The 17,894-nt window shown below is 34.6% G+C and overlaps 1 protein-coding gene across 1 annotated transcript in view; it reads right to left on the reverse strand.

Annotated features, from left to right (window-relative positions):
- Positions 1-2,360: 2,360 nt before the first annotated feature.
- Positions 2,361-17,894, reverse strand: part of IQUB (IQ motif and ubiquitin domain containing) — a 58,266-nt gene continuing 42,732 nt past the window's right edge. Inside the window, exons 9-13 of the mRNA XM_043589382.1 lie at positions 15,279-15,449; positions 11,975-12,151; positions 7,955-8,203; positions 6,861-7,046; positions 2,361-3,123 (exon numbers count right to left, since the gene is read on the reverse strand). Of these exons, the coding sequence (XP_043445317.1) occupies positions 2,941-3,123; positions 6,861-7,046; positions 7,955-8,203; positions 11,975-12,151; positions 15,279-15,449 (966 nt within the window). The 3' untranslated portion in view covers positions 2,361-2,940. The remainder of the gene's footprint in view (positions 3,124-6,860; positions 7,047-7,954; positions 8,204-11,974; positions 12,152-15,278; positions 15,450-17,894) is intronic.

Genomic DNA, 17,894 nt, shown 5'->3' on the forward strand with positions numbered 1-17,894 from the left:
ATTGTTATTTCTAGTAAGTTCATTAAACTTACTATTTTTGCTCATCTATTTCATCACTTTGTCCCTTTCCTCTAAATTCTAGGGAACTATCTTGAGCTAATCCATCAAATCTCTTTCAAGAATGAAACCTGCTGGTCATTGCCATTTATGTGTTGTTTTTGGGAATTTAGCAATTGTTTATCTGGGTAATAGCAATTTTTTCCCAGTATCAATTTCTCCCCAAAGGACGAAAAGTGCTATCAAATATCCTTAACATGAATGAAGAGATTTGTTATGTGAATATCATTCCTCAGAAGGGTCCCTTTTTAATTTTTTAATCCAGATAGATAGATAGATAGATAGATACAAGCTGATCAAGAATAGTCACTATATTTATACATATATATATATATATATACACATATACATATGTATATATGTGTATACATACACACACATATATATACACACGTATACACACACACACGCACACACACACACACACACATATATATACACGCATATATATAGTGACTATTCTTGATCGGCTTGTTTTGCAATTTGTAAAATATTGTTCTATTCTATTGTTAGGCCTGTAACCATATAATACAGTCTTCATAAAAGAGAAAGAAGGAAACGCCTTCTACAGCTTCATTAGTTAGTGGGCTAAGGGAACTGTGTTCATCAGGCCATAAAGTTGAGGAATGCAGATACTATGGAAGCAGGAGAACCTAACTGCTCAACAAGTCATTGCTCTCCAGTATGCTGGAGTTAAAATTTTAGTGGGTAGCAACCTGACTCCCCCTCCGCCCCCGCTCCGCCCACTGATGGCTCTCTAGCCAGATACCTCTTCTCGTCCCTTCTGCTGTGGATTTTCAGATAGCTGTGTAAAACAAGTAGTTCTAGAAGGATTGAAAAGTGTTTACCAGAATACTTGACTTTATTGAGGAAAGTCTTTCTGCTGTTGAGCTGTGTTTTCCGCTTAATGGTTATTCTCCCAGCCCTGTAGGTACTGCCCCTTTCCAGTAATGAATTTAATTGCTCTGGTTGGTCCACCCCTCCTTGTTGTATTCCAAAATCTTCTATACTAAGAGCAAACGCTATCTAGTCAGTTGCTTCACCCTTGGGGTAAATAGAAGAATTCTCAAAATCTCTTATTTGTCCCTATCTGAATATTTCTCCCTTGCTGCTTGCCTCCCCACCCTTCCATCTCTAAGATGGGGCATTCTCCTACATTGTCCTGTGAAAATCTGATAATTTACATTCCTGTGTAAACCTACTCTTGTCTGCCTTAAGTTGTTACCTGTTTATCAGTGATCAGTCTAACCCCATCTGTAATTCACCATTTAGAAAGTTCCCAGAATGTCTGAATTGTCCATGAAACCTTGAAATTAACAGCATTATAGCACTTTGTTCCTTTGATGTTTAGTTCCTTACAAATAATTGCCATGTACCACGATTTTGCTAAATTAAAAAAAAATTGTAGATATCCTACAAAATATGTTGTTGAAATGTTGGCAAATATTTATATAGAACAAATATTAATATTTAGATTGAATTCCTTGATCACTAAACTTAAGAGAACAGCTCATTATCTACTGATTGGAATTAGGAGAAAGATTCTCCCCCCACCCCACCCCCAAATTATTGTGCATGCGTGCGTGTGTGTGTGTGTGTGAGAAATACTGCTACTTGAGTTATAGAGTTTCACTTTAAATTCTTTCTCTCTAGTGAGATATCTTCTATTTAGTCATCCAGCTCCACTTTTCCCATTATCTCTTCTACTCTTTTTCCCAGAGCTGCATGAATTATTCCAACAGACTTCTATTTCTCCTGCTTTACTTCTGGGTTCTATAAATGGGAAATGCAAGCAGGAGACTGGAGGAAGGGAGAAGTATGAAATTGGAGTATTTATTTCTCCAGTTCCTGAGACCATCTAGGGTTGGCCATCCCTTGAGTTGTTTTCTGATCCTCTCATATATCTACGTTACACTCTGAGTTCTCAGATCTCTCCCTCCCCAGGCTCATTGGAGACTAGCGGTAGAGACAGCTTATCTTGTACTGGCCCAGGGTTCATGCACTATTCCTTTAGTTTCCCTACACACTGCCCACACTTTATAATAAGGCCCTTTGTAAATAAACCCTCCTTGAATTTTCCTATTTTGAGTGTGCCATCAATCTCCTCTTAAGACTGACTCACACATTCTTATTCATCACTGTAAGTCTGACATGCATGCGGTTAAGGTTATTCCTTTGGCTTATTGGGGAAAGGGGTTGCTATAGTTTATTTAACCAAGTTTATTCTTCCTACAGAATTTCATCATTGCCCCACTGGCAGTTTTACTCCCACAGGATAAAAGATAGTTCTACCGTTTACCCTGTTTTCCAGCATAGAATGCGTTTATTTGTTTGTTTGTTTATAAATAATTCCAGTTGTTTTACTGGGATTTCAGGAAGGATGGAAGATAAAAGTAAAAGATACAAAGTGAAGATTCACATCACTGTATTAAAACATGGCATCTTTTGTCTTACCTGTAAAGATTTTCAAAAATGGAATTCTATGTTTCCTCCCATCCACATACTGACTATTCTTCTATAACTACATTTACCTTAAAATAAATTACTTGAGTTGAAAGTTGAGCCTAGTTTTTGTTTGTTGGTTTTAACTATAGGGCACTTGAGATTTTAAATATTTTAATGTAAAAATGTGAAGAATAAAATGTTCTCTTTACCTTAAAACATTAATTTCAGGAACAAAACTATATTTCAATTGATCACTAATTGTGTAACAATAAAGCATTTATATAGGGATGTTTTATGTTTATACAACTTATGATAATATGAGAAACAAAAAACAATTAAAATCAATAAAAAGATAAAATTCTATTTCCATATTGGGTGGTCTCTTATTACTCTATTAGCAGTGGACAAAAGTGCTGATCATCAACACTCCTGGATCCTCTAGGGACTAGGTCTCTGGGACACTATAATCTTAGGTGTTGTTTCTGAGTGATATTTCTTTCTGATCTCATCTATCTCACCATCATCAAGTATAAATGAAGCCAGCACTGGAATTTGAGAAAAATAGTTCTTAGCCAGGATATGTTTGTGTTTGATCTTGTGAATAAACGAGGGTTCATATCCCTAAAAGAAAAGAAAATCAAGTTCTATTAAATGTCACAGATATATTTTGCCAGGTAAAAAAATAAAAACACTTTCATGTCTCAGTTTTGTATACCAGTTCTCTCAGCCCACAGTATATTTCTTCCCAGTTTTGTCTAATATCTTTCAGGGCTCAGCTCCTATGACATTGTAAACTTGAGGCCTTTCCTGACTCTCCCTCTGACCTCTGAGTCCAAACTAATCCCTCCTTCCTCCTTACTTGCAGGTACTTAGTACTTTTATATATTTTAATTATAATATTTAGTTCATTCTGTCTTGAATTTCACTATTTTCTCAAGAGTCTTTCCATGATAAAAAAAATACTCCTTAAAGGCTCAAATTGGGTCTTTTTCATATATGTGTCTCTCAACACCACAAGGTAGATATCAATATTTTTGAATTATGATCTTGTCACGTTGGTTCTCTCTTTAAATGTACTTCAACACCCACACAATTACCAACTTGAATTATTTTTTTCTAAGACTGGTACTTATCTCCCTGTCCAAAACAAAGATCACAATGGTGTTGTGACAATATAAACCTCCCTTTGCTCACCCGTTTTACTACCTTAATTCCCACCTCATGAGTCCATTTTCTGTCTTTAAGTAGAAAATAACCTTTCTGCCTTTATCAAGTCTCTGTACCTTTCCATTTTTATTCTTAATTAATGTTTAGGCTTCTGGTCTCTCCACAGCTATAGCATGCTTTGAACTTTCTCTGTTATGTAGCATTGCCACAGTATAAGATAATCCGTTTTCTACTAAGAGTGGCAGGCTGCTAGTTGCCAACCCAATATTCACTCTTTCTTCTATTCATATTTAGAGGCCTGATTTTGCAGAAGGGCCTTATTTTGTATTGTGTGATGTGCTCAGCTTTCCTAGCCTTTATTCTAGCTAGGGGCGGCCATGTGACAAGTTTCAGGCCACTATACATACATGTATATATAATAGAAGCCATTGGATGAAGCTTACAAGAAAGCTTTTTAAGAGGATGAGCTATTTTATCTCTAAGACTCCACAAGCATGAGAATGAAAGTCAAAGGTTAAAGATGGCTGAAGAGAAAGTTAGAGGGCTTAGGTTTCTGAGAGCACTGTGGAGCCACCATCTGGACTTAACTTCTTGTTTGATAAGGAAATTAACTTCACATTTAATTAAGTCATTATAAATTGCTTAGTCTGTTATTTCCAACCAAACTTAAATACAACAGAAACAATGATTGTGTCCATTACACATTCTTGTTTTTCTCCAAGCACTTAGCACTGTATCTGGCACATTCAAAAGAAAATTCTAGTTGAATTAATAAATACCATCCATTTCCTTTATTAATCTTAATAATAAGATTAATTATTTGAATTATTTCTTTTCAACTAAATCACTACTTGTACCTCCTCCTAGAATTTGTTTTCTAAAAGTAATACATCCCTCACTAAAGACCCTCCATAGTGTCAAAACAAATGTAAAGAGAGCCTGCAGGAAAAGAGCCAAAGGACACACCATTCTGGCAGAGAGTATCATGTAGGAGTGTCCTGGCTTAAAGTTTCCTTTTCACAGACCAATTTACGAGGGCAAAATACTCATCCTTTGCACTGATCTAACTATGTTCAACCACTTCTTAGTCCTTACTTCATTAAAAAAAAAAAAACAACTAACACATTTCTGTTATTCAACATTAAATTATACATGTACAGATCTTTATAAGTTTTCAAAGTACCTTTATAGAAAAAAAAACAATCATTAAAGGTGAGATAAGCATATTATGGTACATACAAGCAAAGGAACAATTAGCAACTCTTAAAGAATAATATAAAATGGAAAATATCCAATATATATTATCCCCTTTTTATATTATTTCCCTTTTCATATCATCCCCTTTTATAGATGAGAAAACAGGCACTAGGACATTGACAAATTTGCTCAACTTCTCCCAGCTCATAAATGATAGAGCCAGAATTCAACCAAGGCTGCTCTGATCCTCTATATTGATTCCATGATTTTAGCTAAACTTTATAAAAATTTGTGAAGCAAAGAGGGCAGGTCTTAACGTCCTACAGATTGTTAGTGACAGAAATGGGGACATACTGTGTCAGATCTCCTAACTTTACATCCATTGTTGTTCCTACTTTGACCAATGTGTGCACCATGAGAAATTGCTCTGCCTCATTTACGGTTCAGAGAACAGAAGTCTTTTCCACACTTTTCCTATAACTTGTGTCATGATTACAGGGGGCCAAGATTATTTTAACGTTTGAGTATTTTTTTACTTACTGAGAAAGCAAATATCTCTGTGCATTAAGGAAATTCTAGAAATGCTTTAACTTTAACTTGTGGCAAGATGCAAACTATTCTTTTTAAAAAGCTGAATATTAATAAAAGATTACACCTAGTCCAAAACCATAAAAAGGCATTTTTTCTTTAGTTTGTCTGGTTGAGAACCTTAGCTCTCTTTATAGAAATTTATAGGCATCCAGAAGTTAGGAATGCATGTGAATAGAACATTTAATTGGATACTGCACTAATTTGATTAAATACACAAAGGGAGTGTGTGGATTAATTGAAACAGTAGAGTATCAGCTTTGGGAATGAACTTCAATCCCACTATAGGTCCTAGATGAAATGATATTGTAGTATTGGCTATGCTTCGAGTGATTACATATTTATGAAGCAGCTTAGTTTACTAAATATAATATTTAACACAGCTTCAATTTCTGCTGCTCTTTCTTTCAATCCCTAGAGTGCAATTTTTCTTAGCCTGACTTCTACTGGAAAATTATTCCAAAAAACTACAAATTTAACTAGTTCCTCCTCTTTAAACCCTCCCCCCTACCCAGTAAAAACACAAGCAGGGAATAGCACCATTCAAAATGACTATTATATTTGGAGTCAGTTCTTTATTTTCTCCTAACTGACATTTTGCATGAAATTCAAAGTATAGGAATTTAATCAATAGAAGGCAGAGAATCACTATCAACTGTTGGGTCCTAAGCTTGCTTCGTGTAAATGAAGCTCTCTGATGAACTCAATTCTGTTCATTGAAATGTTTTACAGATTGCATCTTGTAAGTTAATGAAATTAAATGGTATTGAATTTTTACAGCGTTTTCCCCACTCCTAGTCATTTGGGAGAAAATGAAAACTGGAGCCTCAGAACCATAGTCCATCAGTATAATTGCCATTTAGAGCACAAGATTATGAACAAAATTTGAGAATTTAGTGTGCTTTTTAGGCAGACTCATGATGGTTAATCAAAGAAAGGCAGAGTCTAGGTTACATAATACCTATCTGTTATTTCATTTATTCATTCAACAAATATTTAGTAAACCCCTAGTCTGGGACAGGCACTGGTGTAGGTATTAGAGATACAGACATGAATAAGCTAAATAAAACCTCTGTCCGCATGGAATTTACTATGGAACTATGTGCTTTTACTATGTGCTTTTACTATGTGCTTCAACCTGCTATTATTAAGAGAGAGTGATATCCAGTTTAGATACTTGTAAGATGTTCTGATCTCTTATCTTGTCCTTTTCCGTGCCTTGGCTTCCTTTAATTTTAATCTCAGCCATACACACCATCCACATATTTGTTACTGTTATCCAGTCTGTTTCTTAATCCAATGGAAGCATTTAAATTATCCTTGGAATGTAGTAAAAAGCAGTCACACTATCTCTAAAATTTTCAATGATTAAATGAGTTCCCCAAATAAATTCTCTGCTTTCTTACCTCTTCAATACTTGTTAGCTTGAGATGAGCAATGCTTTCATCTTTGGTAAGAAGAATGCAGTTCCAGGGGGACCATTCCAAGGACTTATCCCACCTGACCATGACCAGATCATGGAGATCATTCCAGGAACTGAGTGCTGACTGCGATGCCCAGATGTTCTCTATCAGGTACTGAATATCTTCTAGCTGCATGTCAAAACAAGTTTGAAAAATAATGTTTTCCTCTAAATATAACGTTTCTTTAATATTATTAAATTACTTGAAGAAATACATTATAAGAGTATATTTTTAAGAGAGAAACATTATTCATGAAGTTGCTTCTTACAATTTATTTTTCTCCAAACCTCTGCTCATTCTGCCCAAACTACATTATCAGTTTCACAGTCATGACTGCATCTTTAACCCAGAAAAAGCTGCATATATTTCATCCAGTATGCTAATTTTACCTTACATGTATATGGTACTTGGTGCTTTTCAAAATTTGTCACTATCATCTTATTCTCAGGGTTATTGTAGGTCACTTTATTTCCATGTTACAAATGAAGAAATTGAGATTTAATAAAGTAAGCAATTTGCTTAGTGTTATTAAAAAGACTTTGTTGTTTTAATGAAAAAAATAAGGAAAATGGGGGAAATGAAATAACTGTTTAAAAACTTTTACAATTTAAACCATATTAGCTAAAAGTCTTGAAATGACTTCTTATCACAAAGTCTGCATATATAAACTTAGAATTGCCAGAGGGGCAAGCGTCACCAAGTATAAGCATAGATAAAAGTACTTTTATTTTATTTTAATTTTTGAGAGAGAGAGAGATGGAGAGAGAGAGAGAAAGAGAATGAGTGGGGGACGGGCAGGGTGAGAGGGAGAGAGAGAATCTTAAGCAGGTTCCGTGCCCAGCATGAGCTGGGGGTTAGATCTCAGGATCTTGAGATCAAGACCTGACCGAAATTAAGAGTCAGTCGCTTTACCAACTCAGCCACCCAATGGCCCAAGGAGCCATTATTTTAAAAGGTTTCTGTGGGAAAGCAGGAATCTTTTCTGTAATATCAGCGAACACAATTCATCCATGACTGACAACCCTTACTGATCATACCTGCATCAGGAAAGCAATTTTAGAATCATCTTCATAATTAGCTTCTGAATAGTAGAGCCGTTGAAGTAAACATTTGTACTTCAGAAATGATTCTCGTTGCCGAGTCTCATTGTCAAGGTTAATGCAGTTACGACACCGGTATGCGCGGTGTGAGGTGGATGATACGGCAAACTCTGTGGAAGGCAAATAGAGCTGGCAACTGTGGCAAAAGTAAATCTTCTTATAAAACTTCAATGGGTCTTGAGGGACCTAAAGAATAAAAGAGAGAGAGAGGAAGAGAAAGAGGAAGGAAGGAAGGAAGGAAGGAAGGAAGGAAGGAAGGAAGGAAGGAAGGAAGGAAGGAAAGTTAGTTATAAAAGTCAGGCCAAATACTAACCAACAGAAATACTGAGGACTAACTTATCTTAGAATGAGATAAAAAGTTGGATAATTTTTAAAGTCACATTTTCCCTTAACTTAATATTATACACAAAACTTAAATTTCAAGCAGTATTCATTTATCCTGCCAAAATGTTAAGAAATCTGTATTATTCATCAACCCTTGGATACATGTGGTAAAAACACCTAAAAATTAATTGGCAGAAAAAAATTAGTAGGTGAAGGCTTTAGACTGCAAAATCATAAGAAAACTTCAAAGTGCTTTGGCACTTAATTTTTAAAAAGAATTTAGATTTTTGGTGCTATGCTACATTAATCTTACAGGCAATGGCTAGATTCATGTATAGATGAAAGTCCACTAAACTAAGTGTATTTCTTATTTCTTTCATCCTAACACTAAATTTGGATTGGCTCAATGATCAATATTCAACACTTGAAACTGTACATCATATAATAGTTCTATTTTTAAGTTTTTGAGGAACTTCCACACTGCCTTCTGTAATGGATGTACCAATTTAATTTCAAAGGACAGTGCACAAAGATTCCCTTTCTCCATATCCTTGCCAACACTTGCTATCTTTTGTCTTCTTGATAACAGCCATTCCAAAATTGTGAGCTGAATATCTTACTGTGGTTTTGCTTTGTACTTCATTGATAATTAGTGATGTGGGGCACTTTTCCATGTATGTGTTGCCATTTGTATGTCTTGTTTGAGAAAATGTCTACTCAAGTCTTTGCCCATTTTTAAATTGGGTTAATATGAATTTGCTGTTGAGTTGTATAAGTTCCTTTTTTTGGATATTAACTCATCAGATATATGGTTTGCAAATATCTTCTCCCATTCTGTACATTGCCTTTCATTTTGTTGATTGTTTCCTTTCTATGCAAAACCTTTTCAGTTTGATGCAATCCCAGTTGTCTATTTTTGCTTTCAATGCCATGACTAAAAAAACTGTTGCTAAGACCAATGTCAACAGCATTTTGTCTATACTTCCTTCTAATAACTTTACAGTTTCAGGTCTTATATTTAAATCTTTATTTTGGGTTGATTTTTGTATGTGTGTGAGATAAAGGTTGATTTTTTTTTTTTTGCAGGTGGCTATCCAGTTTTTTCAACACCATTTAATAAACAGTCTATCTTTTCTCCATTGTGTGTCCTTAGTTCCTTTGTGGGTGTATTTCTGGGCTTTCTATTTTGTGGCATTGATCTCTGTGTCTGTTTTTATGTCAGTACCATACTGTCTGAACTATAGCTTTGGAATATAGTTTGAAATCAGAAAGCATGATGCTTCCAGCTTTGTTCTTCTTTCTCAAAATTGCTTTAGCTATACAGGATCTTTTGCGGTTCCACACAAATTTTAGGATTTTTTTCTCGTTCTATGAAAAATACTGTTGGAATCTTGATAGGGATTGCATTGAATCTGTAGATCACTTCGTGTAGTATGTACATTTTGTGTGTGGGAGGGGGTAGTATGGATATTTTAACAATATTAATTCTTCCAGAAAGATTTCATAACTACAGAATAAATGCTAAAGGCATGATCCATTTTTAAAATGCATAAATTCAACTTTGTAAAAATAAAAACATCTTTTTTCTGCTAAGGATACTGTTAAGAGAATGAAAAGACAAGCCACAGACAGAGGGCCAATATTTGCAAATCATGTATCTTACAAAGGATTTATATGTAAAATAAACAAAGAATTCTCAAAATTCAATAATGATAAAACAAATGACTCAATTTTGAAAAAGGGGTGGCGGCAAAAGATACGTGCAGACACTTCACCAAAAAGTTATAGATGGATGGCAAAAAAAAAGTGCATGAAAAGATGCTTAATATTATATTCATTAGGAAATCACAGATTAAAATATAATGGGATACTACTACACATTTATTAGAATTCCAGAATTAAAATAAACACTGGCACTACCAGCTGCTGGCAAGGATGCTGAACAATGGGAATGTCACACATTACAGATGGGGATGAAACATGGCACAACCAGTGCGGAAAAAAGGTTGGCCATCTCTTATAAAGGTAAATGTGCATTTCCCAGATGACTCAAAAAAAATTCTACTTCCCAGGTACTTAACCCCAAACAATCAATTTACACAAAAACTCACAAGCAAGTGTTTTTAGCGATTTTACTCACAAAAGTCCAAAACTCTAACAAACAATTCAATATCCCACAACTGTGAATGGATAAACAAGCTCTACTACATTCAGACAACAAAAGTGTTACTCAGGTATAACAACACTAAGGATACGTTCAAAAACATGGGTGAATATCAAAGGCAGTATGCTGAATGAAGGAGGCCAGTGTCAAAAAGCTACATACAGTGTCAAAAAGCCACTTATACGACACTCTGGGTTAGGTATTGATTACATGACTCTGTATTTGTCAAAACTGACCCCCAAATAGTAAATCTGACCAAAGGTAAATTTAAAAACTGAATAAAATGGTATGTTAGGTGAACATGTAGAATATTAAATTCTATTATTGTAAAAATATAAAAGCTGAGATAAGTCTATAGAGAAGGACTAGAAGTTACCCTGGGGAAATAGAACATTAATTTGAATAAGAAATAACATAATGGGCAACTTTTCTCTTGGACTTTTTTTATGTATATTCTTTTAAGATTTTATTTTTAAGTAATCTCTGTACCCAACATGAGGCTCCAATGTATAAGCCTGAGATCAAGAATCGCATGTTCTATCGACCCAACCAGCCAGGCATCCCTGACTTTTGTTGTATCTTAATACTCTTGCAATACAATTAAGTTTTAAAAATCCATTAAAAAATAAAGAATGTAAAAACTAAATAATTTTATTTTTCTAAAAGTTTTGACTAAATATTGAGATTTTATATCAAAAAAGCAAAATAGATATTTAGCCAGCTTCTTAATACTGTATATATTTACTTATAACTATAAATATAGTCATTAGAATAAAACACCATTTAGAATTCTTTAGTAAACCGCTCCCTTCCAAACCGCACCAAAAGTGTTTTAAATCGTTTGACACAGTAAGAAGGCAATGAGATACTTACCTTGGCGCTAGATAGCAAAATCTTCATAGAAACTTAAGCATTTTGGAGTTGGAAAAGGTAGTTTCATTCAAATACATGTTACATTTGAAGTTCTATCAGGATACCTATATGGATCTGTTTAGTAATAACTATGACTAAGCAATAAGTATTAGAAGGCAACACAAACAAAGTATGTGTAGAATCTCAGAAATGAAGACTTGAACTCTCTCCAAGGCCTGATGCAAGAGGGGACCCATGAATTAAATGTCAGAAAATGAACAGGAGTTAGCAGAGTAAGTAGGGGACAGGATTCCAGGTAGAACTAAGTGTGTTCAAAAGCACAAAGGTGTGAAAGAGATCATAATGCATTCAACATAATACAATATTCAATTTGGTTCAGAGAGTAGGGAAGAACTCAAGGTTGAAAATACAGACACTAAAGTTAAATGATTAATTTGTTAACATAAAAAACAATCATTCAAAAAAGATGTCACCAATAAGATGGTCTTCCACATGGACTCCAAGTAATGCATTAAAGCAAAATTTGAATATACTTCAATTTACTACAGCACATTTTAGAATTTTGAGGAAGGAATACAGGAAAAAAAGTAGAGTACCTTAAGGTATCTTGCAACTTCTGGATTAAATAGAGGTGTTTTGATGTAATGGAAAAAGAGTGTTGCGATTCTTTTTCTGAGCCCTTCAAGATTATGATGTTTGACACCTCTCATCATAAGGTCAACCTCTCTGTCAATCAATTCTAGAATTTCCTGAGTCAGTTTACATTCATGTTCCTATACAAAACACATATTCAGCATAGAATTTTTAAAATCACTGTTAGCTTTCAAAATTACCACCAAACAAACTGAAACTAGATTCCAAAAGAAAGAAATTGCAAAAGAAGCTAGCAGGAGTAAAAATTGGTGCAACTAATTTTGAAAAAATTTTCACATTATCTAGTAGAGCTTCAGATATGCATAATCTACAACCCAGCAATTCTCCTCTTAAGAGTAGAGAAATCTGCATGTAAAGTCATTGTTCACAGTGGCACAAAATTAGAAACAACTAAATATCCATAAATCAATTGATGACATAAATAAGTGTCGACTTATTCATACAATGCACATATTGATAGAATATTATTATATGTATGGAAATGAATAAACTATAGCTATATACAATAACAAGCTTAAATCTTAAAAAAGTAATGTTGAGTGAAAGCAGTAAGACACAGAACAATACAACATCATTCCACTTAAATGAATTCCAAAATACCAACACTAAGCTATATTATTTAAGGATATAGAGAGATGGTAAAACTATAAAGAATATCAAGGAGATGACTACTGTGAAAGTCAATATGGCAGTTACTTCTAGGGGATAAGAGGGTGAACTGGGATTATGAAGAGACGGGATACTTGGCAATGTTGGAAATGTCCTGTTTTGGGTCAGAGAGTGGTTATGTGGTTGGTGACTTCATATGTTAAATTGTACACATATATTTCATGTATTTCTTCTGCAAATTTGTATAATTCATAATAATTTTTAATAAAATCACAGAAATGAGTGTGGTTGAATAAGAAAGCCCCATGTAGGGGTTAAGTGATTAAGGCAGGATTTATGAGCAGTAGAATAGAAGTAAGTTGTTCCAATTGCCCGAGAGAGGACTAAAACACAGTTTGAATGAAGGAGTCAGAATGTGACATCTGTAACTATAAAATAATATTCTCCTGTACTTTTTAATACATATTTAGTATAGCTAACACAAGAGTCTAGATCAGGGTCCTTGGCCCTGAAAGCATATTAGAATGACCCGGGAGAGATTTTTGAAGGTTTTAAGATTGCCCTAACACTTGAGGATCTAATTTAACTTCTCTGAAATTGTGCCTAAGTATCATTCCTTATTCATTTATTCTCATATTCTCTCTCTTTCAATCTCTCTTTCTCTGTCTCTATGCATCTCACTCTCTCAAGTTCTTCGGATGCTTCTAATGTGTACTCAAGTTTAAGATTCACTGGTCTCTCTTAGTAATTGTCATCAAAATAATACCCATTATTGGGGCACCTGGGTGGCTCAGTCGGTTAGGTGTCTGACCTCAGCTCAGGTCATGATCTCATGGTTTGCGAGTTCAAGCCCCATGTCGGGCTTTGTGCCGCAGCTCAGGTTCTGAGCCTGCTTCAGATTCTGTCTCCCTCTCTCCCTACCTCTCCCTTGCTTCACACTCTCTCTCTCCCTCTCAAAAATAAACATTAAAAAATTTTTTTAATAATTTTTTGAGGGCTCCCTATTCATAAGCAGTGAGATAGTATGGATTATATTTTATTTATACTTTATAAATACATATAGATGCATATAGATTATATACACATATATATCTATACCCTCAATGCAACTAATTTTACAAATGATGAAACTGATTTTCAGAAATATTAAATAACTTATCTAAGGTTGTACAGCCATAATGAATAGAGCCAGAATTTGAGTCATGTTTAAAGGCCTTAATCCTCCAATAAAATATTGTTAAATAAATATACATGTACATATATAGGTTAAATGTATTGTTTAAGATACGCACAATTTATTTTTATAAGCCTATTCTATGTTTTTGTTTGGTTTTCTTTTTTTATTATTAACCAAAAAGTGTTCCTAAATACGTTATTTAGGAAGATTTCTACTGTATTCCCTACTTGCATTCTCTTTTTTCTAATCTGGTCTTTTACCGCCCATTACATACATCATGCTTATTTCCTACCTCTGGACCTACTGATTCTCCCTTTCTTCCTAACTATCTCTATCTTCCAATGTTAGTCACTACACAAACATCTTTAAAAACGTAATCCAGAACAAAAGCAGTCAGTGCCTCATTGAGTCAATGCCTCTGTTCTCAAGATGGAGGGACATGTAAGAGATCTACCCAGACTTAGCGCTCAACACGAACCATTTACTCAATTGCTTAATGTGTCTTAAATTAATAAGTGATGAGAAAAAAACAAAGATATTCTCATCCTGCTTTAAAATTGCTAAAAATACAGCACTCTCAACAATAGCCAAATTATGGAAAGAGCCGAAATGTCCATCAACTGATGAATGGATAAAGAAATTGTGGTTTATATACACAATGGAGTACTACATGGCAATGAGAAAGAACAAAATATGGCCCTTTGTAGCAACGTGGATAGAACTGGAGAGTGTGATGCTAAGTGAAATAAGCCATACAGAGAAAGACAGATACCATATGGTTTCACTCTTATGTGGATCTTGAGAAACTTAACAGAAACCCATGGGGGAGGGGAAGGAAAAAAAAAAGTTAGAGTGGGAGAGAGCCAAAGCATAAGAGACTGTTAAAAACTGAGAACAAACTGAGGGTTGATGGGGGGTGGGAGGGAGGGGAGGGTGGGTGATGGGTATTGAGGAGGCCACCTTTTGGGATGAGCACTGGATGTTGTATGAAAACCAATTTGACAATAAATTTCATATATTGAAAAATAAATAATTAAATAAATAAAATTGCTAAAAATAAAAGTTTTATTGAAGAGTGTCAAAATATATAGAAATTGCTGTTTTAGTGAACTGAGTATTAATCTCATGCTATATATATATTTGCATATATTTGCATCCATCACATAGAAATGGGTATTTATTTCCATTTAGATTATCCATTGTGCATACTTCTATGTATCGTAATATATAGTTTGAGAACTTTTAGATAAATATTAATACAGAAAACACATCCTCCCCAAACGACACCAAAACAATATAGGTGTTGACAAAACAAATTTATATATATAGACACTGATTAGTCATCTTTACCATTAATACAAAACAGCTTATTTTAGTATTCATTTTTTTATTGATAGTAATACCAATAGTGATACCAATATTGATAGTGATACCTCAAAACTATGAGAAAGTTAATGTACCTTCACAGTATGTTTAAGTGTTAGGAGTACATCCAGTCTTTCATCTTGAGAGATATTTTTCAGCATTATGCATTTATAGATGTTCTGCAACTCTCTGGCTCTGATGGTGAACTGTGTATCCATCTCAATTATTTTGCCGCTAAATGTTCTCCATACCTTTGGAGCTGAACACTTAAAAATAATAATATGTTTATAATTATCAGTTATAATTAAAGGTTAAAAAATAATTTCTACTAAAAGCTAGCTTAATACCACGTGTTTTATGAATAATTGCAGAATTTGTAGACCATGAGAAAATAAAGCATTTTAGGAAAAAAAGTACGAATGAGCTATTTAGCCTGTGGAAGCGCAAGCATTTCTACAGGATTCAGAATTTGGTACTAATTTGTACTAACTAGTATGTTGAATGGCTGAATGGGTATATGGAATAACTCATTACCCTTGGAAAAAGGCATGCTATTTTTAATGTTAAAAAAAGTGATCTGCTTGTTTCAATTACACTCAGTTATAGAAATGTGTCTTGATCATGCTTTGTCAATTAAAGAAACTTTTGTGGAGCAATTGTTACAATCCTCAGTGCACCAGAACTAAGGACACAGCAAAACGGGACTTCTGTGAGTTATGGTCTTGTTTCCTATAAACATAAATCTCTAACAAGTTCACAGTTCTTCACAAAACAGATGTCCATAGTTGAGCAACTATATCTAGCTATCTCAGCAGTGATCCCTACCTCCCTGATGATGATGGCGAAGATTCTCACTCTCTATTCCCAATTCTGCCTTGGTGCCTCCCAACCTAGCTGACCTCATGAGCCGAGGGTTAAAGATGGAGTTCACCTGCCCTGGAGTTCATCTGTGGACTCCCAGGCTGAGAATTCAGGAGGTGGAGTGAGACACTAGAGACACTAGTGCAATCGTTAGTGAAGATTAAGTCTGTGTTTGCCACTGCTTCTCTTCCCTCTGACCGAGACTTTACGAAAAGATGCTTCACCCAGAAATTTCACAGTGAAACCTCACTATTTTCCCTTCTCCTTCATGGTATTAAAGCTGTTCAACTTCTTTCCCTGATTATAATCTAATAGGAACAAGCCTATTTTGATCATGACTATTAACTTTCCAAATGCTGGATTTTTTGTAGACTGAATGGTAATTTATGCTTTGGAGACCTGTAGTCTAATTTATGCCATGATTGCAGCCACTTAAATCTCAGATTTGATATAATTTAAAGTTTAATTAGAAGCCCTTGTATGGGAACAAATCATCAGGAATGCAGACTAGCCAAATAAAGAAATAATATAAGGGTGAATATGTTTTTCAGTTACAGCTTTAAATTACTTTTAAATTTCTTACATTTCATATTAGCTAAATTACATTGAAAACTGAAAAGTACCATCTAAAAACAACTATATTTGAGATGCTTTCAAAGTAATGGCAGCATTTTCTGATCAAAGCCAGAATAAGTGCTGTTCAGAGCTAGGAATCTCCATCAGAAACTTTAGATTCTCAGTTCTAGTTTAAGTCCAGCAAGTGAGAGGCTGCGACCCTATAATTAATTTATATTCTTAAGGCATATATCTAATATTAAATAATGTACTGCTAATTAGCAGACTGATAGATTTAGCTAAAATTTATTAAAGATTATAAGAGGGAAATAGCTCAATAAGAAAATATTTTGTCATTTAATTACTATCACTTAGAAATAACAATATATAGATTATTTTAAATAGATACAGCCTTGTTTGGGGTAGGCCTCAGAGTGTTACTGAAGTTAAATGTTTGTTTCAAAGCTCCTTTTAAAAGTTTTTAAGGAATAAGCAACCTTAGGCTGAGTTTCATATTGTGATATTTAAAAATTTTTTAAGCTTTATTTATTTTTGAGAGAGAGGAAGAGACAGAGTGCTAGCAGGGGAGGAGCAGAGAAAGAGGAGACACAGAATTCAAAGCAGGCTCCAGGCTCTGAGCTGTCAGCACACAGCCCAATGCGGGGCTCAAACTCAGGAACTGTAAAATCATGACCTGAGCCAAAGTCAGATGCTTACCTGACTGAACCACCCAGGCGCCCCTCATATTGTGATACTTTAAAGTCTAACTAATGTCTTAATCTTGCCATGCCATTTTCTTCAGGATGACTCTATTAAATGCAATTTCCTTTCTTCTAGTAATGTGGGCAATACCTTTTGCTCTGCAGGTTTATTTCACTTGTATAATCCTTTTATTTCAATTGTAATAATTACCTTTAAAAAATTTTTTTTTCACGTTTATTTATTTTTGAGAGAGAAAGAAACAGAGTGTGAACAGGGGAGGGGCAGAAAGGGAGGGAGACACAGAATCCGAAGCAGGCTCCAGGCTCTGAGCTGTCAGCACAGAGCCCAACGCGGGGCTTGAACCCACGAACCATGAGATCATGACCTGAGCCGAAGTCAGACACTCAACTGACTGAGCCACCCAGACGCCCCAATAATTACCTTTTAATGAAATATGTAGTTCATCTACTTCATTGTATTTCAGTTGATAGATTGATTTAACTCCACTTTCCCTCCAAGTTTTTAGCCCCTCTAATATAGTACGATTTGGTAATATCTCAGATTTTTTCCAAATACATTCAACATCCACCCAT

Source organism: Prionailurus bengalensis, chromosome A2, assembly GCF_016509475.1.
Source record: "Prionailurus bengalensis isolate Pbe53 chromosome A2, Fcat_Pben_1.1_paternal_pri, whole genome shotgun sequence".
Taxonomy (NCBI): domain Eukaryota; kingdom Metazoa; phylum Chordata; class Mammalia; order Carnivora; family Felidae; genus Prionailurus; species Prionailurus bengalensis.